The sequence below is a fragment of the Schistocerca piceifrons genome, chromosome 3 (assembly GCF_021461385.2).
Source record: "Schistocerca piceifrons isolate TAMUIC-IGC-003096 chromosome 3, iqSchPice1.1, whole genome shotgun sequence".
In the NCBI taxonomy this organism is placed as follows: Eukaryota; Metazoa; Arthropoda; class Insecta; order Orthoptera; family Acrididae; genus Schistocerca; species Schistocerca piceifrons.
The window spans coordinates 726,083,509-726,110,794 of record NC_060140.1 but is presented as its reverse complement, the minus strand read 5'-3'; the positions used below and the strand labels follow the sequence as shown (position 1 = coordinate 726,110,794).

At 40.0% G+C, this 27,286-nt stretch overlaps 1 protein-coding gene across 1 annotated transcript in view; it reads right to left on the bottom strand.

The window, feature by feature from the left end:
* LOC124789004 overlaps window positions 1-23,052 on the bottom strand; it is a 54,769-nt gene extending 31,717 nt beyond the window's left edge. The window contains exons 1-3 of the mRNA XM_047256290.1: window positions 22,762-23,052; window positions 12,876-13,193; window positions 10,680-10,852 (exon numbers count right to left, since the gene is read on the bottom strand). Coding sequence (XP_047112246.1) covers window positions 10,680-10,852; window positions 12,876-13,193; window positions 22,762-23,052 — 782 coding nt within the window. The remainder of the gene's footprint in view (window positions 1-10,679; window positions 10,853-12,875; window positions 13,194-22,761) is intronic.
* Between the last annotated feature and the right edge of the window lie 4,234 nt (window positions 23,053-27,286).

Sequence of the window (27,286 nt, the reverse complement as noted above, 5' to 3'; positions counted from 1 at the left end):
TGGGAGAGCCAGTCCTGACAAAACTCTACCATCTGGGTAGGAAGACGTACGAGACAGGCGAAATTCCTTCCGATTTCAAAAAGAATATAATCTCAAAGAAAGCAGGTATTTACAGATGAGAAAATTACCGAACTATCAGTTTAATAAGCCACAGCTGCAAAACATTAACTCGATTTCTTTACAGACTAATGGAAAAACTGGTAGAAGCCTACCTCGGGGAAGATCGGTTTGGATTCTGTAGAAATGTAGGAGCACATGAGGCAACACTGACTCTACGCTTTATCTTAGAAGAAAGATTAAGGAAAGGCAAACCTACGTATCTAGCATTTTTAGAATTAGAGAAAGCTTTGACAATGTTGACTGGAATACCCTGTTTCAAATTCTTAAGGTGGAAGGGGTAAAACACAGGGAGCGATAGGCTATTTACAATTTGTACAGAAAACAAATGCCAATTATAAGAAACGAGGGACATGAAAGATAAGCTGTGGTTGGGAAGGGAGTGAGACAGGGTTGTAGCCTCTCCCTGATGCTATTCAATCTGTATGTTGAGCAAGCAGTAAAGGAAAGAAAAGAAAAGTTCGGAGTAGGCATTAAAATCCATGGAGAAGAAATAAAAACTTTGAGGTTCGTCGATGACATTGTAATTCCGTCAGAGACGGCAAAGGACTTGTAAGAACAGTTGAATGGAATGGACAGTGTCATGAAAGGAGGGTATAAGATGAACATCAACAAAAGCAAAACAAGGATAGTGGAATGTAGTCGAATGAAGTCGGTTGATGCTGAGGGAATAAGATTAGGAAATGAGACACTTCAAGGAGTAAAGGAGTTTTGCTGTTTGGAGATCAATATAACTGATGATGGTTGAAGGTGAGAGGATATAAAATGTAGACTGGCAATGGCACGGAAAGCGTTTCTGAAGAGGAGAAAATTGTTGACATCGTGTATTGATTTAAGTGTCAGGAAGTCGTTTCCGAAAGTATTTGTGTGGAGTGTGGCCATGTATGGAAGTGAAACATTGACGATAAACAGGTTATACAAAAAGAGAATGAAAGCTTTCGAAATGTGGTGCTACAGAAGAATTCTGAAGATTAGATGGGTGGATCACATAATAATGAGGAGTTATTGAATAGAATTGTGGAGAAGAGGACTTTGTGGCACAACTTAACTAGAAGAAAGGATCGGTTGGTAGAACATGTTCTGAGGCATCGAGGGATCACCAATTTAGTATTGGAGGGCAGCGTGGAGGGTAAAAGTTGTAGAGGGAGACCAAGAGATGGATACACTAAGCAGATTCAGAAGGATGTAGGCTGCAGTAGGTACTTGGAGATGAAGAAGCTTGCACGGGTTAGACTAGCATGGAGAGCTGCATCAAACCAGTCTCAGGACTGAAGACCACAACAACAACAACAACAACAACAACAGTTCCTGATTCCAATCGAAAACGTTATGAACTAGAGTTAAATATATTTTCCATGTTGTCTGCTCATCTAGTAGCATTTAGTTGTGTTTTGTAACTGAATAATATGTATATTACAGTTATGAACCACTATTCTGGTAACTACTGTGGAACTTTTTGTTATTTATGAGATCAAGATGCTTATTATTCTATGTGTCAGAAATGTAACAGCAAAGTAGTTTTTAAAGTAGATTTCTTCAAATGCACTGACATATAAAAATGTCCAAGAAGTATCGTTCAGCTAGTAAAATATGTTTCTAATGGCAAATTGTTAACTTATTATACGAATAGAGTGTGACTTCGTGTCTCTCATTGGCAACAGTTTTTCAGGCGTGACCTGACTGAGAAAAATGCACTAACTGGCTACAAGTTACAACCCCAGGAAATGCACAATGTAGCACCATATAATTCTCAAACATTAACATGTATTTGTTACTTATACCAAGGTGTTAAATTTTACAAGTCAGAGGTATATTGGAATGAAGCATTCAAACAGAGTGTAGAATTTGATTATATATGAGCCCATTTTTGAAATGAAGTTTCCTTAAATGCCATCCAGAAACACCATTAAAAACAAGTGAGTAATTATACATAGCTGCATGGATTTAAAAGATGTAAATCGCTAGAGAAACATATAGAGCTATCAAAACATCTGAATATCCTACAGTGTCTGCATTCTATACAAGTTCCCACAATATATTAAAAAAAGAAATCGTCATAAATGTGCACATTATGGCAGATGTTAATGGTAACAGTAAAAGAATTCTGTCTGTATGGAAAATGAGTGGCTGGACAACCAGTTAGTGCACAAGACAGCTTCACAATTTTATTGACTAACTATATGGTGAATGATTAATCACGAAATGCAAATATTTTTAATTCTCATTTTTAACGTAAATTAAAGGAAGGGTCAGGTAGTTCATTGAAGGAGGAAGGAGATGTACTGAACAATTTATCCTACATAATTTCCATTGTCAGATAGCACTGGCATCTGTTGTTAAAATGATGTGACAAATGGAGTTCACAAAAGTGAATGCTTGTGCACATGAAGAATCAATCTTGAATCAAACTGGCAAGCATTTTTCCGGATGGAAGGATATATGCCTTTGTTATATGTGCTTATCGTAAAAAAACACGTGAAACATCTATATAAGTCCATTGATTCTCCTGAGGGGTATCATTTTCCAAGCTATCTGCGGTGGAACAGTACTCAGCAGTAGTTTCAAATTTAAATATACAAAATTTACATATTACATCTTATTTGAATATACACTAAACTAAAATGAAATCTACAAAAAGATAACCTGCATGTATCTTTTAATCTGTACAACTGTTATATCATAATCTTGTCAAAGCTTTTTCATTGTGTACATCATGACATTCTTTAAGGAAAGCTTCAATTTTATGGCTTCAGTAATACTTCAAGCAAATAATTTTCAACATACGTAAAACGGGCTAAATGGAGTAATTATTTTAAAGATTGGTAGAAGAAGATATTTTGAAATGAAGGAAAAGTCATGAATTTCCCTGGAGGGAAATTGACGTTCTTTTCGAGAAATCCTATTGAGAAAATTTAGATAGCCAGCAACTGAAGCTGGCTGCCGAACGATTCTACTACCACACACATACATTACGAAGGGACTGACGCCCTGTAGTTTCGTCCCTTTATACCCGAAACCAACCAACCAACCATACAATGCTCGTAAGGACCACGAACATAAGGTATGAGAAATTTGGGCTCATATAGAGTCATATAGATAGTCGTGTTTCCAACGCTATGCCTGCGACTGGAACAGGAAAGGAAATGACAAGTATGAGTACAGGGTACCCTCTGCAACGCACTGTATGGTAGTTTGCGGAGTATCTATGTAGACAAAGATGCAGCATAAAATTTTGCTGTTCTTAATCTTGTCATGTTCCATTGGAACTACTGACGGCCGTGGGAGAGCCAGTCCTGACAAAACTCTGCCATCTGGTGAGCAAGATGTATGAAACAGGCGAAATACCCTCAGACTTCAAGAAGAATATAATAATTCCAATCCCAAAGAAAGCAGGTGTTGACAGATGTGAAAATTACCGAACTATCAGCTTAATAAGTCACAGCTGCAAAATACTAACACGAATTCTTTACAGACGAATGGAAAAACTAGTAGAAGCCAACCTCGGGGAAGATCAGTTTGGATTCCGTAGAAACACTGGAACACGTGAGGCAATACTGACCTTACGACTTATCTTAGAAGAAAGATTAAGGAAAGGCAAACCTACGTTTCTAGCATTTGTAGACTTAGAGAAAGCTTTTGACAATGTTGACTGGAATACTCTCTTTCAAATTCTAAAGGTGGCAGGGATAAAATACAGGGAGCGAAAGGCTATTTACAATTTGTACAGAAACCAGATGGCAGTTATAAGAGTCGAGGGACATGAAAGGGAAGCAGTGGTTGGGAAGGGAGTAAGACAGGGTTGTAGTCTGTCCCCGATGTTGTTCAATCTGTATATTGAGCAAGCAGTAAAGGAAACAAAAGAAAAATTCGGAGTAGGTATTAAAATTCATGGAGAAGAAATAAAAACTTTGAGGTTCGCCAATGACATTGTAATTCTGTCAGAGACAGCAAAGGACTTGGAAGAGCAGTTGAATGGAATGGACAGTGTCTTGAAAGGAGGATATAAGATGAACATCAACAGAAGCAAAACAAGGATAATGGAATGTAGTCTAATTAAGTCCGGTGATGCTGAGGGAATTAGATTAGGAAATGAGGCACTTAAAGTAATAAAGGAGTTTTGCTATTTGGGGAGCAAAATAACTGATGATGGTCGAAGTAGAGAGGATATAAAATGTAGGCTGGCAATGGCAAGGAAAGCGTTTCTGGAGAAGAGAAATTTGTTAACATCCAGTATTGATTTAAGTGTCAGGAAGTCATTTCTGAAAGTATTCGTATGGAGTGTAGCCATGTATGGAAGTGAAACATGGACAATAAATAGTTTGGACAAGAAGAGAATAGAAGCTTTCGAAATGTGGTGCTACAGAAGAATGCTGAAGATTAGATGGGTAGATCACATAACTAATGAGGAAGTATTGAATAGGATTGGGGAGAAGAGAAGTTTGTGGCACAACTTGACCAGAAGAAGGGATCGGTTGGTAGGACATGTTCTGAGGCATCTAGGGATCACCAAGTTAGTATTGGAGGGCAGCGTGGAGGGTAAAAATCGTAGGGGGAGACCAAGAGATGAATACACTAAGCAGATTCAGAAGGATGTAGGTTGCAGTAGGTACTGGGAGATGAAAAAGCTTGCACAGGATAGAGTAGCATGGAGAGCTGCATCAAACCAGTCTCAGGACTGAAGACCACAACAACAACAACAATCTTGTCACAGACAGGAACAGAAGAAATTTTTTTGTGATGTTTCTCTAAGAATTAGTAACTACTGGAATTTTCCAAATGAACTCATAATGCAGTACATTCAGTTCTATACTATAAATAGAATAACACAAACAGTTAATGCACCAGTAGTTAGTGAATATTGTCAGGGCAGGACAAGAAAACAAGAGGAACAAGTAGATTTTCATAATAAATCATTCCTAATAGCAAAGATATTCCAAGCCCCTGCAGCTAATTTTAGTTGTTCATAAATCAACTTGAAGCTCTGTTGGCTTATGTAACAGTAAACACAGATAAGTGATGGTTGTCGGAGAGGATACTATAGATTTTTCTAAAAACTCCTACGGTAAGCATATATTTCAGTCAATAACAATGTGCATTCCTACTGAAAATTTCACAATGTAGGCTAGCTAACTGCTCAGCCAATGACAATATCATTATACAACATTCTGTTGAGGAAAACAATATTAAAATACCAAAAATCAATGGCTTCTCCGATCATGGCCTACAATTCATTTTGTTGTGTGTTAATGCTCATCAAGTTACAAAATCTTCTAAGTAGCTTAGGAATATAGTTAGTAAGCATAAAATTGCTTATGTCAGGAAACCCATTGAAGACATGCACTGGGGTGATGTAAACAGTATTGGTGACATGATTTAAAGACATAAGTTTTATTAATAATGTCCTTAAAAAGCGTGCCATAGAAAGATGATAACGTCAGGAATATCTGTGACCAGCCATTAATAATATCTTCAACAACCAAAATATAGTGCCCGCTATAACAATAGAAATAACGTCCACTGTGAATATTTAGAATCAAAATAAATTAGTGATTATCATAAAGCATCAGCAGAGTTAATTCAAGAGTTTAGTTCTGAATTTAGTAATATATTAATTTGTTTCAGTTACCAGTCATTTTGTCAGTGGCACATCTGAATGAGTGAATTTTTTTCAACTCAACCCTTAATGGAAGTAAATAGATGAAAAAAGTACTATCAAGCTTCCATCCAACTTACTTTTGCCTACGTATTAGAAAATCCCAGAAAGGGAATATGCAGTTTGACTTCTTACCTGCCTGACTTCAAATAATACACTGACGTCAAAAATTAGAGCAACAAACGGAAATTTTGGCAGGTTGCATTCATTTTGCTAAAAAAACAATATAAACAGGTGATAATAAAAGGGAAAAAATTTAATGAATAAAGAACATAAACAACTGCGACATTCATAACGGTAGACAAAAATTTTCTTCCCTTTTTCCCAAGTTAACGGATTTGTACACACATTCCAGCAATTGGTTAATACGCAGTTTGGGGTGTGATCACCTTTGGCTGCAATAAACGCCTGGCAAAGACCGGACATGCTGTGAATGATGTCATCAATCTCCTGTTAGGGCAATGGCACCTACTTTTCCTGCAGCGCTGCTCACAAGTCTTGGTGGATGCTGATGTGATGCAAGCCATCTCTCTAGTGCATCCCAGACATGCCCTACGGGATTCAAAACGGGAGAGCGAGCAGGCCACGACATTCGTGCAATACTTTCCGCTTTCAAGAAAACAGCAACCACACTTTCACTGTTAGGTCAGGCATTCTACTCCATCAGTACGAATTCTCGGTCCACAGCACCTCGCAACAACCACACACGAGCTCCCAAGTTCTCGCCACAATACATGATAGAGGTTAAACCTTGATGTGTCATCTGTGCAGTCTCATGAAGTGTGTTCGAATACTTGACATAGTCCCGGCCCTAACCATTAGGGATCCTCCTCTATTTCGCTCTCTTTCCACAATGTTTGGGCCCCGAAATCGTTTCACGTTCCCTCCAGAAACGAATCCGTCGAGAATCACTCTCCAAATCAAATTTGAATCCATGTGTGAAAAGAGTATTTGCCCACTGTTCGTCCATCCAGGCGACATGCTCACGACTCCTCTCTAGACGCTAGACGTTCTCTTCAGTGAAGATACTTCAGAGGTAGGCATACAGCACATATGCGGCAGTAAAGGACAATCTCTCGAAGACTGGTGCGCACTGTTTGCCTCAATACAGCATCAGTGGATGCTGCAAAGTCAGGTGCCAGTTGTCTTGCAATATTGAGGTCGTACCATTGTGTACTTTCTGATGTCACGGGTAGTCGACTCTGGACTGGTGTTCGATATACAGTTTCGATCTCTGTAAACTGACGTCACATCCAACAAAACAACAGATCGATTCACATTAAGCCATCGAGCCACATTTGTTTTCAACTCTTTTGCTTCCGCTCTTCCTACAGCCCTCTGCTGCAGACAATATAGTACCCGTTTCCTCTGTGCCATACCATACTGTCTTTGACTGTGTACACAGGGATTGTGGGATGTGGGACTAACCGGCAAACACTACCAGTTTGACAGTTGCCCTGACGTCATAGTAGGCGTGGTTGTCTATTGACTAAAATGCCATCATCAATGCAGAACACGATCTTATGGACATCTGTTGACAGTTTGTCTGATTATATCATGAATTAGACCTAGGATGAGAAATAGCCATTTTTTGCTTTAATTTTGAACATCAAGCTATATTGTCGACGTGATAGCCTGGTTTTATACAGGGTTCCGGTACTGTGAAGGCCACTAAGACATACAGCAAAAATGTACTTCAATCTTCACGCAATAAATTACAGGGTGTTGGTGTATTCCGTGACCTGTAAAAAGCAGCTAACTGTGTAAACTACAGCAGTGCCCATTCAAAAAAAACAGGGATATTGATGTGCCACCAGAAATCCACAAAATGCTTCAAATTGCGTCTCCCTGACAGGAAACGTGAGGTGTCAACGGAAAAGAGACCTGTATTAAGCTCTCAGGCATCATCAGCTGAGAACTAATTACATGAGGTGTCCCATGGGGTTCCATCTTACTTTTTTGGGGTAAGCAAATGACGTGTCATCTCTAACATCTTCGAATGCCTAGTATATTATGTTTGCAAGTAAAGAGGCAGTTAGGCATAAAATTTAGAAACGTTATTGGTTACTACTGCTGTTATCCTTAATGATTGGTTCCTAGTCGATTTTTTGTCACTACATGTTCAAATAATGTTCTATATTCAGCTCAGAACATGTAAGAACTACCCCCCACACCCAGTTTATTCCTACAATATGATTGGCATGGAGAAGAGGCTGACCGCATTAAACTTTTGAGACTACAACTTCATAATAAATTGAAATGGGAGGAGCATGTGTCACCACTACTAAAGCACCTAAACAAATTATTTTTATCATTGTCGACACTGGTACACATAGGTGACATAAAAATAAAAAATGAGTCATATCTCGCTTCTTTTCATTTCATTAAGCCATAGAGGACAGTTTCTTGAGGTAATTCATTAAGCGAAGCTAAACAATTGCCATATTCAAGAGTCTGTATTATAAATTATTTGTTGCATGAACTCAAGAACGTCCAGCGTGGCACATTCAAGGAAATTAGGATGCTAATTATTGTTACCCAGTACATTCATACTTTAAAATATTGCGCATAAGTAATACATCTCATTTTCAAACCAAGCGTTAAGTTCATGAAACGAGTACTGTAAATAAGTTAACTTCATGGAGGTTAAAGTCCCTTGCTTTAGTCCAGAATGATGTCTATTATTCAGGAACCAACATTTTCAAAATCTTCTCGGCAGATATAAAAGTTTAGCCATTAACAATAAATTTCAGTCTAAGGAAAACTTAAAATGATATATTAGAGGTGAACTCGTCATAATCCGACAACGAATTTCCTAGCAGATCTTCATAATAAAAAAATAAATCTGATATAAATTCCAATTTCTTGCGTGTGAATACTCATGAATATCTGAAACTGGGAGAAATATTTTTGAGCTTTTAATATAGCTAAACTCGGCTCACAGAAATGCTTCTTTTGAAAAGATGCAAATAAGTATCTTGTTTTATTCTCGCATTTTAACTTATTAATATCTTATGACAAACTTTTCTGAGGTATCATTCTGAAGGAAAAATAAATACTTATATTTTAAATATTCTTTGTCAAATTGTTTTATGAGCTATAGTGTGGCAAAGCACCACCGTAAAGAGCCACACACCATGAGGCCAAATTATCATAAAGAAAATTAGGTAATACAATTCACGTCGTTCTTTGTCAAAGGGTTTTGAAGTTTAACATTCCCTTGATTTTAAGAGTGCTATAGGAAGGAGGTGGTTACATATTTGAAGTAACAGCTCACCCTCAAGGAGGTAGGGCTGATGGTTCAGACTCTCATATCAATCTTTAAAAGCATGTGTAACGCAGTATTGGTACCTTCTTGAAAAGCAATTGAAGACTGCTGTAAATACCCTGTCATCTGTCATGAATGGCCGGGGGGGGGGGGGGGGGTTGAGTCTTAAAGTCCCATTCATTTGTCGAACAGAATAAAATTAGATAGCAATATATTACAACAAGAATTGTAAATAACAAGATTGTAACTTGGCAACTTTGGTAGTCGCAACTAGCACATTAGATGCATCAGGATCTATGCATGGTGTTCGAGCTGAAAGACATGCTGAACCATGTTCCCCTTCCTACAGGGTTGATACAGCACGTATTTTTCAGAGTGTTTTCACAAACTGTAAACTGTAAAACATTTTCGCAAATTTTAGAACACCATGTACATGTACCCTTGGGAAACTAGTCAAAAGAAATCCTCCACAGTTAGAAAAAGTGAAGATATACCTATAGATTCAACACGAGAAGAAATTATATTATGATACTTGTCACTAAGGCAGTCAGTTGATGATAACATTGTGTTAGATATACAGCCACACAAATATTTGATAATTAGAATATAAACGTAAACTTCTAAAAAGTAGAAGTAATACGTCACAGCAGCCTCAGCTGTAAGGAAAGAAAAGTGGAATAACTGTTTTGTTGCACTTGTTTCACAAGAAATACTTGTAATGGCTAAGGTCAAAACGTTCATTTTTAAGAAAACAGAACCACTGCACTTTTCTATAACACTTACGTGTCCTGTAAAGAGAAGGCCTCAACGTATCGCGATAAATGGTGTCCTTGATCTACGACACATGCACTTCATATCGTTGTTGAGATACCGGCCATTCACAGTGTTCCACTTATTTCTTTTGTTGTTGTTTTGTTAATGGACATGTATTGAGACAGAAAAACAGATGATACAGTAGATTGCACATAAGGCTTACATTCGCGACGATAATGGTTTAAATCCCCACCTTACCATCGAGATTTATATTTCTTATGATTTCCCTAAGTTGCTTTAGGCAAATGATCGGATGGCCGTTATGAAAGGACACGACAGATGTTCTTCCCCTGCCTGAGATAGTACGCCATGCTTAGCGGCTTTACCGTTGACGAAACAAGAAATCCTAGGATTCCTACCGTTGTTTAAGTCGGATGAGATTGAAATTACATAAATATGCACGTGCACCATTTCCAAATCACGTATGTCTGAGTGAGAATATAAGAGTTAATGTGATACCCGATGATGGCGAGTAATTTTAGTTCCTTTTTTTAAATGTCAGAAAGTAATATGCATTATTCTGAGGTTTAAGAGGGAACGAAGTAAGTTCGAATTAAATTTTTCGAGATTCTATATTTAATTATTTTCAGTATATCATACATTCCTGGTTACTTTCGTTGGGTCTTGCTGAGGCACCATAGTTCTTGGAATTTACAAAACAAAATCTGTGGTACGCAGAACTAACATTCTTTATTATTTATGTCACTATACAAAATATGATAGTGGTCTTCAGAAAAGTTAGTGGTATTTGATAGGTAGGATGTCAATCGATCGCTCATTATATATAATCCTTGTGTTTTGGGACCTATGGTGATACTGCTGACAAACTGTAGCCGTTCATCGTCTTGAAATATCACGCGGAAGTTCTTTGGGTCGTGAGGCTTGCTTGTATTCCAGCAGTAGATGGCCAGTTCATCTAACACGGGGAAGAAAAGCAACTGCCCCTTCGGATCCACTGCCATTACTCCACTCTGCCCAGGCAATTCTTCTGGCAGATCACCCTGAAACACATATACCAGTCTTAATCAGAAAGCTACGAACAGATAACAGAAAAATCTATACCTGTTCCACTCATTTCCGAATACGTTTAGTAATGGTAAGCAACACTTCTATTAGTGTGACAGTTTTGGTCACACCACAGTTTCCACCACCGTAAAGGATATTTTCTCAAATGTGTGACTGGTGGAATGAATATTTCATCAGCAGAATCCAGTACATTGTACAGGATGGCGAATGCCCCACAGAAACGCAAGTAACTTCGGATGTACTTCAAGCAAGCTAAAAACATTTATCAGAGAGCATCAACAGCTTTGTAAGTTCGTACACTGACGATACTGTTGCACTCATCAAAGGACCACCGTTGGACCTTTGTAATACATAACAGAAACACTTTGACAACATTTTGATTTAATACAATAAATGGCAGTCTTTCAATGCCTATGGCACAGAGAAATAACGCGATCGTATCTGATTATAAGATTAGAGGTTAGTAACTAGAGCAAATCACATCTTAAATGTCTTTAGTGGTAGTACTAAGAAGCGGTAATAATTCGGACGGTTACGCAGTTTCAGTAATAAGTGAGGCCAATGGAGGGCAAATCTGTAGAAAAGTTTCTACGAAGATGCAGGAACACACATATATGACGCTACTTCGACTAAATCTAGAGTAATGGTCCAGCTTTTAGAGCCCTTACGCAGCAAGCTTGTGAACAGAGAATAGGGAAGAATTCAAACACCTAATGTTGGGATCGTAACAGCCCGGCGTAGACCACATGCAAGTGCAATAGAAATATTTGTGGAACTCAAATGGAAATCCTGGAAGAAAGATGATGTCGTCCATGAGAACGACTGTTGGTTAAAGGGTAGAGAACCGCCATTCGATGGTGTATATGTAGAGTAGAAATTATGTCCTTATTTATATATATGTCTTTCTTTAATTGTCACGAATAATATCATGGTTTTCCCTTGGACGATGAAACATAGCACCATCTCGCAGCTGTAAGATGCTTCAAGCTGAATGTGACAAATTTGCTCCAACGGGGATCCTCCATTTACTCCAGTCTCAGCTCGTCTGGTAATTGTCTGAATAGAACCGCTGCAATCCTAGAGGTGGACATTGAAAATAAAACGAAAACCATACCTCTAACATCCTGATCCACTGCTAGGTATGGAGAATGAAAAATAAAATCATTTACGTGTTGGTGCACAGGAATACTGTATTGGTAATGGGAACTCCACTTCTGCAGAAAGAATACTATGAGGATATTTTTTTGTAACTAGAGGCCTGGGCACTTCTGATTACAATGGAATGTCATAACATGTTAACTTCAACCGTAAGCAAATAACGACAACAGTGTCTTGTAACTAGTCGCTGGAATATTTACGTATGCTAAATAGCTTTCTCATAGATTATAGTGTTACATTTGGTAGGCAAAAACCTGACAAAACGCATCTAGCGATAGCTGGTTGCACGAGGGATCGTATGATAAGTTGAATGAAAAAATTCAGTCTTTATTGAGTGCTCAAAACAACCAACGATTCCTTCGTTTTGTGCTATGAATCAGACTGTAATTTGTCATTCTCTTAGTGATAACCAAGGGCAAAATTAGTTTTGCTTTCATGCCATGGATCGCAGGAGAACTGTAAACTTTCACGAAATGTCCATTGGTGAACACGAGTAGAATAACGTTGCATAAACGTGAATTTATCCTGGTTAAGTAGGTTTTTGTAGACCCTGTGACAGCAGTAACAACCTTAATTTCTATAATCCACATAAAAGGCTCCATACTCTGTCAATAGAGACTGCTGAGATTATGGGAACGCAATTGCCCGACACTCGTTATGTAGAACTTAGTACAGTCCACTTGACTTATTTTGTACCTGGCCTTTATCGTATATTTCACTAAGGTTCCCGGAAACAGAAGGGTATATATGCCAGAAACTGGGTATCACATGAGTACAAAAATTCTCTCCGTGTGGATGTGTTTCACATATTGTGCGACAGCGGAACCGATGTGACGTTACCTGCATCTTGATATCCAAAACATCCCCATCTTTTGCCTCCAGGACGACCTGCTTATTAGCAAAACCCTGGATGTTGCTGGCGAACGCCTGGAAGTAGAGTCTCCCGTTGCATCTCTCCTCGGCCGTCACTCCATTGAGGCCGTCTGGCAGGTTGTAGGATGGACCTCCCGCCTTAGTGAAGAGGTAGCCAGGCTTGGGGTGAAAGTACTGGCTCTGCAGGTGTTTGGAGGCTCTGGTGGTGAGGTCCGTCACCGACAGTACGTTGCCTCTGGTGTCAGAGCTGTACGCCGTCAAGGTATACTCTGGGCACTCGTCCACCTGAAAACAAACTCGTGTCTCTGATACGTCCTTTACCACAGTGGTCACCCGTGTTCTAAAGTACTGCAGTGCTTTCGTTACATAACTTTCAACTGATTGGCATAACAGCTTGTATAACTAACTGAAAATTAACAGCAAACCTCTTTCAATAAAACAATTAGACTGGATAATTAAACGTTTCCAAAAACTATGTTTGCCTGTTGCGACGGTACAAACCCCCGTTACTAGATAAATATTTCTAGCATGCAAGGATTGCTTTGTGGAGAGCGAGCGCACTACATGGTGCGCGATTCGCGGAAGTGCGTGGCGCGCCTGCGCGAAATTTGCAACGGTCTGTGTGATGTGTCTGCCACCGGGCGGCCACGTGGCCCACAACTTGGGGCATTTGGTTTTTCTCGCATTACGGGAAAACTATGTAACTTACGGTGAAGAGCGATGCGGCAGTGGATTGTGGTCAGCAATATGCACCTTCTGAAAGCTCGATCTTTATTTCATGTCACGAGAAGCAAAAGCTATAGTAACCTCAAGATCGGTTAATATCACGAATACTGAAAGGTTAATAAAAATAGTAAATAACAACTTACAGGGATGAGAAAGCACTCATTAAAATCGTCTCGACATAGCGGATCGAGTGCCATAGTCATATGTTAAGATTCATAAATAATTAAACCCGTAAAGAGCAATAAACAAAGTTTGAGAGAAAAACGTTTATAAAATTCAATAGAAAATTCATGACGTAAAGAACGGCACTATATAATACTTTGGTTGGCATGACACGTATTTTAAACTAGTTAAGTTATACGATACACTTGCAATAGTTTTCATTCTTTGCAAATTATTATTAACATTTATCGCCCATAATTAATTAATTATTATAGATATTAAGATTTTGAGCTGCGCAATGTGTAGATCGCTATAGGTTACGTCTAAAACCGGTGCTACATGCAGTTCTGTGCTAAAACTTTGCAGCATAGATGTAAACTAACAAATTTGCGCTAAGTGGCGAAAATTTGCAAAAGCTAAAACTTTATTTACCGTCTATAGAATAATCCTAGAAATTAATTTAAAACAGTAAGTAAGATGCACTATTTAGTGCGGCTCCGAAGATGTACTTTTTTCTGTCGATGGATGTATGTATCAAAATTTGTGACCTTAACTGGTGAGATTGTTACTTAAATAACCAGGTGGGTTGACGTCCGAGCCTATATAAGCGAACGGCCATCTTGGCCAGTGGTCAGACGTTGGTCAGTCGTTTTGGAGGGTGGGTGGCGAGCAAGCCCCACTTGATGATCGCCCATGTGGTCGTTAGAGAATTCTTTTTCGCACCGATTTATTTCGACAAAGAGTATTGTTTCATAGTGCAAGTGTGCAAGCAAATATTTGGTGAACTGGAAATGCTACGTTTATTTGGGTGACGAACTGTGATTCCGCGCCAAAACTGTTAGAACAAAGAGGACAGTGGGAATGGTGGTTCTGTTCGAATTATTTGAATAATTTTCGTTTGTAGCAGCCTACATTACTGCTATTGGGGGCTCGGAGTCAAAATTATTATTAAAGTAAAACTTTAAATTGTCTCACCAGTGCTAATTTCATTGTGTGAAAGAAAAGGACTATGCCAATAAATAGTGATTGAACTGTGTCGTGAAAAACTGATTTTAGTATAATAATCGCCTAATTCTGTACATATGTCTGAGTGAATAATTAATTCAAAAACTATAAGAAATGCGCGGATGTGGAAGTGTCCTAATGCGCCAAGGGTGGAAATCATCCCCTGAGACTTACGTGAGAGCCAACATTTGCAATAACATTTCCTAACCAACAATTTGTATATGCGCTTCTTCTTTATTTTACCTCCCCGTCGCACTGTCATTTCAAGTTGATGTCCAATCAAAATTGACAATAGGTGGAGGTGAATCCCAGTTCTCTCAACTACACATCCACTCTCTTAGCCAGTCGGATAATAAAAGGTGGTTCAAATGGCTCTGAGCACTATGGGACTCAACTTCTGTGGTCATCAGTCCCCTAGAACTTAGAACTACTTAAACCTAACTAACCTAAGGACATCACACACATCCATGCCCGAGGCAGGATTCGAACCTGCGACCGTAGCAGTCCCGCGGTTCCGGACTGCGCGCCTAGAACCACTAGACCACCACGGCCGGCTGGATAATAAAGGATTATCGTCTACGTAAAATAAACACTTAAAGGAATGACAAGAAAGCATACTCCGTCGTATTTAGGTTTAGTCCAGTTTCAAAATTTTGTTTAAGTAACAGCTAGTTCTGAGGACAGTAAGACATAAATATTTTACGTTGCAAGTAGGAACCATATTTTGAGGCAGCTCTCGCGGTGAGTTGTGCCCCTGCTGATTCAAATTTCACAGCACACTGATCCGTGCGCAGAATTTAGTAGGTATGTCAGCGTGAGTCACCAGTAAAGGCCGAAACGGGCAGGGAATACACACGGACAAGAAAAAAAATCCCGGATTTGTTCCGGATCTCCCGGTTAAAAACGCACTTTTCCCCACATGGAAATACACTTCTTCCAAGGTGAAAATACCCTTTTTCCTTGATAAGTGACTGTGTGCTTTCCCTCGGAGCTATAAAAACATCAATCCTTTGAATGGTTTTATACACCAGCGAGAACTTCGCGGCACTTAAGAAAACGAAACTCGGCAAGGGGGAAAAAAAGGAACGCGTTTTGGAATGATCTTTGATGTGCAGCAACATGTACGCTGCATATTTTCTGATTAGGAAAGTATAAATTCGAGTTCTACCAAACACAGCACGTTAGTTTCCAAAGTATTGAAACAGAGATTGCAATGCGCTATTGTAAGCCAATCATAGGTCATATTACGTGTTCTCGCCAGCCAATTACAGAAGATATTCAGAGCATAGGACACGTGATGTAGTCAGCCAATAACATCATCACTGTTAATTAGCGTGAACGCACAAACAGGGAAAGGTAATGGTTTAAATTATACATTGTGTAGCTAGAAGAAAAGTTAAGCTTTCACATATAGTACTCGTCTTGATGAATAACAAGCTACAAAAAAGTAAGCTAACACTTATAACATTGGTTCTTTTAGCATGTGTTACACTTTAAGATACATCACACAAATGTACGAGTAAAATTTTAAAAAGTGGCGTTAATGTCTGGTCTTCTGTGGCCGAAATTATTCCAAGTGGCTGCTCCAGAATTTTTTTTTAGTTTAAAATGAGAGTCAAACACTTTGTGATTTACGATATTCATTGCACGTTCTCACACGTAACACAGTTCACCTCGCGTAAAAGAAAATTTTCTTTCAAAATAACACTTTCTGAAAAACCATTCCCAGTACTTTACCGCGACCTCTTAGACATGGGTTCGTTTCAGCAGCCGCCAGAGAGCAAGTCTTACATTACGTCGTAAAAGAAATAGGACATCAGAGGTTACTCGAAGGAATTTCGTAAACCATACTGAAATGCATAATTCGGCTTATAGGACACATTCATATGTCCAGATTCACAATGAAGTAGGTACTAACCTGATACGAAGCTTCTCAGTGCGCTTTTCTGGAAGCAAATTTTCTTGAAGTACCAGTACTGTATTGTCTCATGTTTGATTCTGTATTTCGACATAATGCGATACAGGCCAGAATATGAAAATGTACACTTGAAATTCAGTGAACAGTTGAAACTATTTAATACTGTGGAATCAAACGCTTCCTTTCTTATAGATTGACTGCATCTGCGCAAAACATCAATAAAAGCCACATTTATTTAGCACACAGGCAAAGAAAATTTAATTTTTGTGCAAGGCGATTAACGCATGACTGCGAAAAACGTGGAAATAAAATATAATCAGAAAACTAAAACTAATAACAGCCTTCCGTAATTATATGCATGTATTTTAATTCACTTGATAGCTACCGGCCACAGAAATATGTTCTGTTTTCATTTGACGAGTGAACTGTAAACGAAGAGGAAATCAGGAAACATCAAAATCACTAAACGTGAACGCGGGTCACTATCCCCCCACCACAAACACACACTAAAACCCTGACTGCTCTGCACATGCGCGCTGGCCAGAAAAATTTTTCTGTGCTTCTTGCTATTGCTACAGCAGACATCAAGTAGTCAGAAAGGGTAGAGGGCCTTGCTCGTAAGCCAGTCAACTGCGCATGCGTATGAGCTTGCTGAGAACTGCTCTAAACGAACTTAATGTAAACAGTTGTGACGTCATGCTCATCGGAAGCAGTTTGCTGTTGTGAAGTATTCCATAGTCTTCGTCCTAAGGCCTTTGACACATTTTTGTGTTTCTGAGTTCTTACCAGTCAAAATTATAAAAATTTAACTGAAGGCTAAAACAATGAATAAAATTCCCGGGGATCTAGAAAATTTCTGAGTTTTTTCCCGGTTTTCTCCGGGATAAAATAATTCCCCGGTTTTTCGGATTTCCCGTTTGTCCCGGAGCGTGTACACCCTGTATCTGCATCGGGAGAGGTGTACTTTGTTAGCGTGCTATTAAGAGTAGACGTGTACTCCGGGAGTAATAAGGTTAATCCTTGATAGTAATTTCTGTCAGCAGCCACAATTTCTGGCTCCTAGAACAGTGACAGGCATGCATTTTGGTGACTTTGGGTTATTGTTGTTGGCCTTGCATGGGTTTAGGGAACACAACCTTCAGCTGCCCCATACAGGCTACGTACAGGAGCGAAAATAAACGTTCTTTACTCTGCTCCTCATCCTCCACATTTGCACTACATACTCAGTTCTTGAGGATTGGAGTGAATTCTAGCCCTGCACATTTAATCCTTTTATGTGGCTATCATTGTTCTCAGTGTTTACCGTAGCACTAGGATAGTACATTTACAAATTGCGAACATCCTGACGAGTTCATAAGCAACAGGTGTCCATGACTATAGGACATATACAACTCGGCCATCAAATTCTTTCGAATGAAGGAAATCAGTAACAACCGAGATGAGATGGTACCAGCAAATAAGAAAAAAAGGTTACATTGCTTGTTTACGTTAGTAACCCAGGAACCAACAATCAGGATGCATCCTCTACTTTCAAGGAATAATGCTCATATTACTGGTTTTTTCTATGCCAACATTTCCTCAGTTTCAATATAACATTACCAGATGCTATAGCCTATGGAAACATCATACTAAGGGGGAGGGGGAGGGGATCAGGGAGACCCATCATAATTCCACAGCCTCTACAACGTTAGACGTTATCACTGAGGAAGGCTAATATCTCACTCGTCGCGTCTATCACTGTTTACAGCGGCCTGTAATTGAGAACAATCCGACAAAAATTCCCATGGTTGCTAAAACAGTTACGTCAGTTATGGAAGAACTAGGGTGGGTATCTGATATATCTGTTTATTTACTTATTTGTTTATTTAACCAGACCTGATTTGGGTCGTCTGGCCATGACTTACACTGGACCAAAGTTTCACACATACAGTAGCTTTTTTACGTCATATTTACCTGAGGAACAACAATTTTCATATGACAAGCAGTATTAAAGTAGTTTGAGTGCCTATAGCGACGATGGCAGTAAATAATACTTATTGTTAACTAATGCAAGTATTGCCGACAGTTCTCTTGCTACTACTTTTGCTGCTTCCATTAATAATGGTGGTTGAGATAATAATGACAATAATAAAAATGGTAGTACTAGGTAAAAAAATAATTTATAACTATACAAAACAGATGTTTTCTGATGTAGCGAGTTCTGGAGAAAGGAAATGTAAGGTGACTACACCAGCAAAGAATACTGGAAAAAATCTGGTCGGCTGAAACAAGAGTGTACAATGAAGGGTAAAGAGTGACTACAAGGCCAATTGTGGTCATCATTGTTGCTTTATTGGATATGTCATTAGCAATGTTCTGAAGCTGTAATTGTCATTCAGATCTCTAATGTAATGTAGAAGTTCATTACAAAGATAGGTGCCTGCTACTGAGAAGGACTTCGACAAGCTGTTTGGCCGATGGTGTAGGACAGAGAGAATTTTGTGCTGATGTGAACGGGGGTTTCCGCCATGTGGTCATACAAGAGCGTTAAGGTCGAGGAGATGAACGAGTGACAGTGTAAATTGATGACACAGTAGAGAAGACATAGGGTATGGAAACCGCTGCGCTTGTGTGCACGCAGCCGGGATAGCTGTGCATATGATGGTGAAACGTGATTAAAAAATTCGAACATAACAACAATAACGAACACAGGCATTCATAATCAATTCGAACCGCTCTAAGCTTTCATGAAAAAGATATTGTGTTTGCCCCAGTTTGTTTTCCAGGTCAAGAGGAAAGAGCTTTTTATATTTTTGTATGGCATGGAAAAGTGCTTATGCTTTCTTGCACACTGCAGTTACGCGATCATTCCAATTTAGATGTCTATCTTTCATTAGTCCTAGACACTTCGCTGAGAGAGATAAACTTATATTTGACCCATGGTAGGGATTCTCTATGTATTGGGTTAATGAACTTAGAATGAGCAACTAGTGCCGTTTACATTTTGTATGGCTTGGGATTTGACTCTGTAATCTGTGCCCATTTTGATAATGCATATTAGTCGATAATGAGATCCTCAATAGCTTTCTTCAGGTTTATTGGCCTTTGACTTAGATTCAACTGCAGGCCATCAGCGTACGTGTGGTATCTGCAGTAGGGCAAAGTTGATTACGCTTTGTTGACATAACTGTATAATGAAAAAAGTACTGGTCCTAATACCGAATCCTGAGGGACGCCCGATATTGCTTTCCTCCACTGTTACTGCTCCGGCGTAACGACAAATGCCGATACGACGGTGAAGAATGGAAGAGCAGAGAAGGCTGTGAGACGACGTCAGCCAACAGTACGCTGATTAGGACGACACCAAGACAGGAGCGGCATCTATACGAATAACAGCGCGGCGCCGCGTAGCCGCTGCCGGAGTAGAGGACAAGATGTCTTACAAACGCTACAGCAGTGATTTATGAGGTGTTTTGTTTTGCTTGCATTGAAATTGTAAATACCAAAGGACGTTGATTATTTGCATGTCGCCATTTACTTGTGACACACCTTTGTGAATATGCGAAGTTAAGTATTGTCAATTTAATTTACTGTAATATGATTTGCTTGAATTGTTGTCTAGCGATCCGAGAAAACGGCTTCCTAGGCACCCTATATTAGACGAGTGTTCAGGATACTGCAGTTACTTTATGGGGCAAGACATGGCGCTTCGCTAGCGAGACGCAAGGAATGAGCTAAACCGTAGCACTGCACTTTTAAAGAAATTTTGGCTGTTTAGTTTGGCAAGTAAAATGTCGAAGTTGAAGGTGTCAGTGGCTTTACAGAATTCTAATAAGCATATGATAGTCGGCCCTTATACATCCTTGCAAGCTTCTGATCATCTCCTGCGTTTAATCTGATTTGTATTCAACTAGTGGGTTGTATGTAGTTAGGTACTTTATTAGCGGGCCGTGGAGGAAAATACGGTAGCGAATCAGCTATGTAATGGAAAGTCTCAGAGCGTATATCCCTGATGAATTTATAAAATGTAGCTCTTCCTTAATGTCTGCACCGTGTTATTGCTTGAAAAGGGGACTACACTCCTTGTGGAACTGTAAACAAGTGCCTGAAAAAGAAACAAAAAAACCACGGGAACAGATACGATTAAAATTTTGTAAAACTTTGGCTGCCCCTACTTTACTGAATAGAAACGAGTCATGGGACAGTAAAAGGACGTATAATAGAAGGGACGAAATTAAGAACAGTGATATTAGGTATGAAATAACATCTATTGATTACATAGCGGAATGAATACTTCAGCGGGGTGTGTAGTTAAAGGCTACCTCTCATAATCATTAGATACAAAAATATAAAGAGAGAAGAGGTAGAGGAAATACTTGGAAAATATGTGTTTCGGCAAGATGCAGATGTATAACTCTCGAAGTGCACAAGAAGACTATTAGTCAGCAAGCGGGTATCTTAATTTTATAATTTCTCAAGCAAAAAAAGAAGGTTATTCTAAAAAAATAATTTCTTTCCCAATAAATACTCACCCAGAAATAGTTGTAATACGAGTTGCAGGGTGCGTTCTCAGTAAATATGGAGATCATGGGCTCATCAGTCAACAGGTCGAAGACGGTTATTTTGGATTGACACACTTGTTTGGGACTCTTTGTAACGTCCAACACACCGTTGTCGAGGACGAATAGCACAGTATCATCCGACCATATTTTCTGAAACAGACGGTCAGTGAAAGAACTCACAGCTGAGACTGACGACCACAGATGTTTGGACGAGAGTCGTTGATTACTGCGTGGAGGAAACGATTACTCGCTCTGGTCCTTACATGGTATGTTTTTTGCTGTTTACTATATAAGTAACCCTAACAAAAACTGGAGAAGAAACAATGAGGAGAAGAGTTTTCGTGAGTTATCGACTGAAATCAATATAGCGAGAATGAGAGACAGTTCTGAAAGGATCCTCTAGTTACAATGAGGACAATTTTTTGAAAAAATTCGATTTTAAGGTAAAATACAAACGAAGGCAATTACGAAAGTAAGAAGAAGTTGACTTCTGTGCTAGTAGAAGATAAAGTATCCTAAAATATATTGAAGAATGTACACGCAGCCGAAGTTGGGAAGGAATAACGAGTAGACCGGTATATTCTGAAGATTATTTCCTCATCGAGGGAAATTTTTGATTACTGATTTATATATTTACTTACACATTCATTTTACCTAGTATTATTAAGACACCGCCTTTCATGTGCAATCACATTTCTTTGGATTTGATATATCAATATGAATATAAACAGTTATAAACGCAATCTTACTATTAAGAACAAAAGTAGTTACAATATTTGTCATAATCATTGCTATATTTTCAATTAATATTGTTATAAAAAGTTTTGCTCGCTGAACTAAATGCTAACAACAAGATAGGGCAGAAGCACTGGAAACATTTATTGAGTACAAGTTATTATTTCCGAAAAGAAAATTGATAAAAGTCAGGCAGAATGCATAATGAAGGAAAAACGTGGGGGATCGAAGAAAAGGAAAGAGAGTACGAGATATGGATCAAAATGCCAGGAACAGTTCAGCACAGAGATTGCATGTCTGCAGAGTACTTCATATCCCCACAAGTTGTTACAGTTACAGAGATAAGGTGACAGTTACCTGTGGTCATCACTGATATTTTCTGCGACATATACATATTTGAGTCTCCAACATAACATAATATGCTAAATAACGCATCTCCCACAATACGAGAAGCAATCTTAGATTCCTGTTTCACCATTAAATGCAACAATTACGTCCAATACACATGGGTTATCTTCTTGTAGTTTCCATATGAACCGTAATCAAATTCCCAAACTTATTTGGCAAATCCCACGGTCGTCACAAATCAATCTCCTTCCACTTGCTCCCTGACTATCCTACTTTTTGTAGACATTAGCACAGCTGAGTTATTGATTTTATTGTCTTTCGATGACCTGCTTGGACATGATTAGCATCAAGCAATAACAAATATGTAGGAATAACAAATATGATAAATGTATTTCTAACAAGGATTCTTACATGTTACGTCGTATCCCAAAACCAGTTTAGGGTCGTAGCGCCCGGTGGCCCTCAGTTCCTTTTCCAACGTCCCATCGTCTCCGAAGTCGAATTCGAGCTCTTTGGCGGCCTTGATGGTGACCAGCAGCGGCTCCTCGGAAGCGCCCTTGCTCCTCGCCACTGGGGATGCCTTGCCGGCCCTGTGGGCCGCTCTGACTCGACCGCCGTGCCTCGTGGCGTGGCTTGACTTGTGGTGAGCGTCACCAGCCGCCACCAGCAGCAGCACCAGCAACGCAAACGTCGACACGCGAGGTCCCATCTCGTAACTGTGTGTGAATATTTTGCATATGAGATTCAGTACCCCATCAAAATTAACTAGCGGGAAACGCGCAGTAAAGATCACTGTAGATGTGACATTGGCTTAGTCCTCAGAGCGTGCATAGAATATTTAGTGTCGACTTTCGTGACTGCGTTAAGCTCTAGGCTATTCGTTCATTCCTGTGTTCATTATAGATTAGACGAAGCAGTCTCGACAAATGTTCCTTTAACAAGTTCCAACTGTAGTATTCGGAGTAAATGCATCATCTTGCGTTATAGTTTGCAATGTGGCATACTTTCTGTCGCATACAAGTTATTTTTCACGTGAACGGCTGTCACACCATTTGACCGACGTAGTTTTTTATGGAACTATAATCTTTTCGAAGTAATTACAAATAGCCCGCAAAGAAGGCTTTTACGTCATAACATAGGTGGAACTTGATAGAACAGTAATAAGATACTGGCTCGTCAATCTACTGTCACGCCGTCAGGAGTAAACGTACCACAACTGTACTAAATGTAAGAAAACACGTAATCACGTAATCCGAATATTATTCATATGCTTATTAGTATGATACCCAATTCAAGTGTTCAAAATATTGATCTTTAGCATTAATAGATAAAACACAGAAATTCCGGCGAAACAATAGTGCCTGTCTCATCAAAGAAATCTTATCTTAGAGAGCTGTCGATGTTTCATTGCTCTATTGTTTCCATTTCCCTCTTCGGCAAAAGGGCGCTGATGCCAAATGTAGCTTTCTACACGTCATTTTTCCCAGGAAGAACTTTAATTATTTCTGTTGATCGGGGCGGGGGGGGGGGGGGGGGACATTCGTGGTATAGGTACCAAATGGATCGTCTTTCAATAACAGAATATATGTTGGGAACTGCAGCTTCGTCAGTAAAACAGCGACCAATTATGTCATTTCTGGAGGCCCCCACCACACCTTTACATACCAAGGTCGTTTACCCTCTTCTCTCGGCCTGCTTGTGTTATGAACAGAACAGTATAGTGTATTTAAGATATATTTGTCAACCTTCGGCAAAAAAAAAATTGCAGAGAGACAATTTGTTGTTTTCGCAGTCACCAATCTGCCATGGACCGAAAATGAGGAAAGCATGAAATTCATTGGGTTCTACTGTGGTGTTCGTAGAATACTTCTTTGATTTTGCTCGCACACTCAAGCTGGCCCTTAGTATCATGTGGATTTACTAAAAATTTAGTGACATTTCTCTCCTCAGTTCTTCTTCGTAGTAAGCGTAATTTAGTCTAGACACAATTGCCTGCTTGAGCTTTTTTACAGTGTATTCAAAGCCAGATCGTGAGTGCTTAGCTAGGTCAGGATACATTTCTACATATGACCTCACTGCTGCTCTAACACCTTGGCGACATTCGCTATAAACGGGAAATATATCCACTTTTTCAACTATTGTAACGTTGTGGACGTCTGAATAGCTCGACGTGCAAATTGTCAGATCACAATAAGAGCATAGCACTGACTGATAGGACTTATGCTCACAAATAAATATAGGAACCACGTATGACTTAGGTTTCTACTTACATTTCAATCAGTAAAAGCTTATACATCTTTACCTATTTGACAGTGTTTTGCGGCTGTGCCATCTCTATTTCATCAAATTCTACAGATGTTTGTCGCTGAAATTCGGTTTGACGTCTCTTTCTGTATTCACGAATCAAATATGTTGTTGCATTATAAACGTCGGCCATAATTCAGCAACTGCAACTGGTTCCACTTATAACAAAGACGGTCTTATATATATATATATATATATATATATATATATATATATATATATATATATATATATATAAGCCCGTCTTTTTAGAGTCGAATAAAAACAAGTATATGTATGTATGTTCACCACCTCCTAAATCGTTGGATCGATTTAGTCCAAATTTTTTGCCCATGTCACTTGCTATCAAGAACTAAGCACTGTGCTCATAAGAACCAACCCCCACAAAATGATGAAAAGGAAAGAATCTGTCACTTACTAAATTTTCTCTGTTTATGCATTATAATTATACCAAACATAGTTCACGGATATGACGTCATAAACAACCAGATGCTCGCACAACTACGTTTTCTTAAAACGGAGTGCGTGCTACCCGGACTATCCCCCTTCAGTGTTTGAGAATGAAAACACATAGAGCCTTATAAGAAACTTCAAACATAATTTCAGACGTATTTCGAAGCTTTATGCTTAACGTCAAGTATTTAACAAATTAACTCATTTTCAAAGTGCTGAGAAGTTCGATGCTCTTTTATAGAGGGGAAATCGATTCCTTAAGGAATCAATGGTTTACTAGTACTCACTATATGGAAAAAGGCACTGAGCAGTAAACATTCACCTACATACCACAAAGCTTGCAATGAAGAGCACACTGAAGCATAATGCAGGATCACCTGGAGCGATTTCAGTCAAACTTGTTAGGTACATGAGTTTTTATTTGTACAAGAATACTGTGGGAGTAAGATTCCCCCTGCCATAGGTGCGACGTAAAAATGTCCGAAAAGACATCTTAGCATTTACTCCCACTATGCGGTTGCCTTAGAGGACTTTTAAACGTATGCATTGCAATTTGTGCCTTCCTTTCGTCGTTTTGTGTGTCAACCAGATCGCAGGAATGAATACTGAACGAGACAATAATTTTTTCATCGTGTCTCGTGATGTAAGATCAAGCCACATGACTGAACACCACAAGTAAGTTTAACATCCTCTCGAGAGTCGTGTGGTGTAAAACGAAGAGACTCGGACATTATACACTCCTGGAAATTGAAATAAGAACACCGTGAATTCATTGTCCCAGGAAGGGGAAACTTAATTGACACATTCCTGGGGTCAGATACATCACATGATCACACTGACAGAACCACGGGCACATAGACACAGGCAACAGAGCATGCACAATGTCGGCACTAGTACAGTGTATATCCACCTTTCGCAGCAATGCAGGCTGCTATTCTCCCATGGAGACGATCCTAGAGATGCTGGATGTAGTCCTGTGGAACGGCTTGCCATGCCATTTCCACCTGGCGCCTCAGTTGGATCAGCGTTCGTGCTGGACGTGCAGACCGCGTGAGACGACGCTTCATCCAGTCCCAAACATGCTCAATGGGGGACAGATCCGGAGATCTTGCTGGCCAGGGTAGTTGACTTACACCTTGTAGAGCACGTTGGGTGGCACGGGATACATGCGGACGTGCATTGTCCTGATGGAACAGCAAGTTCCCTTTCCGGTCTAGGAATGGTAGAACGATGGGTTCGATGACGGTTTGGATGTACCGTGCACTATTCAGTGTCCCGTCGACGATCACCAGTGGTGTACGGCCAGTGTAGGAGATCGCTCCCCACACCATGATGCCGGGTGTTGGCTCTGTGTGCCTCGGTCGTATGCAGTCCTGATTGTGGCGCTCACCTGCACGGCGGCAAACACGCATACGACCATCATTGGCACCAAGGCAGAAGCGACTCTCATCGCTGAAGACGACACGTCTCCATTCGTCCCTCCATTCACGCCTGTCGCGACACCACTGGAGGCGGGCTGCACGATGTTGGGGCGTGAGCGGAAGACGGCCTAACGGTGTGCGGGATCGTAGCCCAGCTTCATGGAGACGGTTGCGAATGGTCCTCGCCGATACCCCAGGAGCAACAATGTCCCTAATTTGCTGGGAAGTGGCGGTGCGGTCCCCTACGGCACTGCGTAGGATCCTACGGTCTTGGCGTGCATCCGTGCGTCGCTGCGGTCCGGTCCCAGGTCGACGGGCACGTGCACCTTCCGCCGACCACTGGCGACAACATCGATGTACTATGGAGACCTCACGCCCCACGTGTTGAGCAATTCGGCGGTACGTCCACCCGGCCTCCCGCATGCCCACTATATGCCCTCGCTCAAAGTCCGTCAACTGCACATACGGTTCACGTCCACGCTGTCGCGGCATGCTACCAGTGTTAAAGACTGCGATGGAGCTCCGTATGCCACGGCAAACTGGCTGACACTGACGGCGGCGGTGCACAAATGCTGCGCAGCTAGCGCCATTCGACGGCCAACACCGCGGTTCCTGGTGTGTCCGCTGTGCCGTGCGTGTGATCATTGCTTGTACAGCCCTCTCGCAGTGTCCGGAGCAAGTATGGTGGGTCTGACACACCGGTGTCAATGTGTTCTTTTTTCCATTTCCAGGAGTGTATATATATAGAATACATGTCAGGAGGAG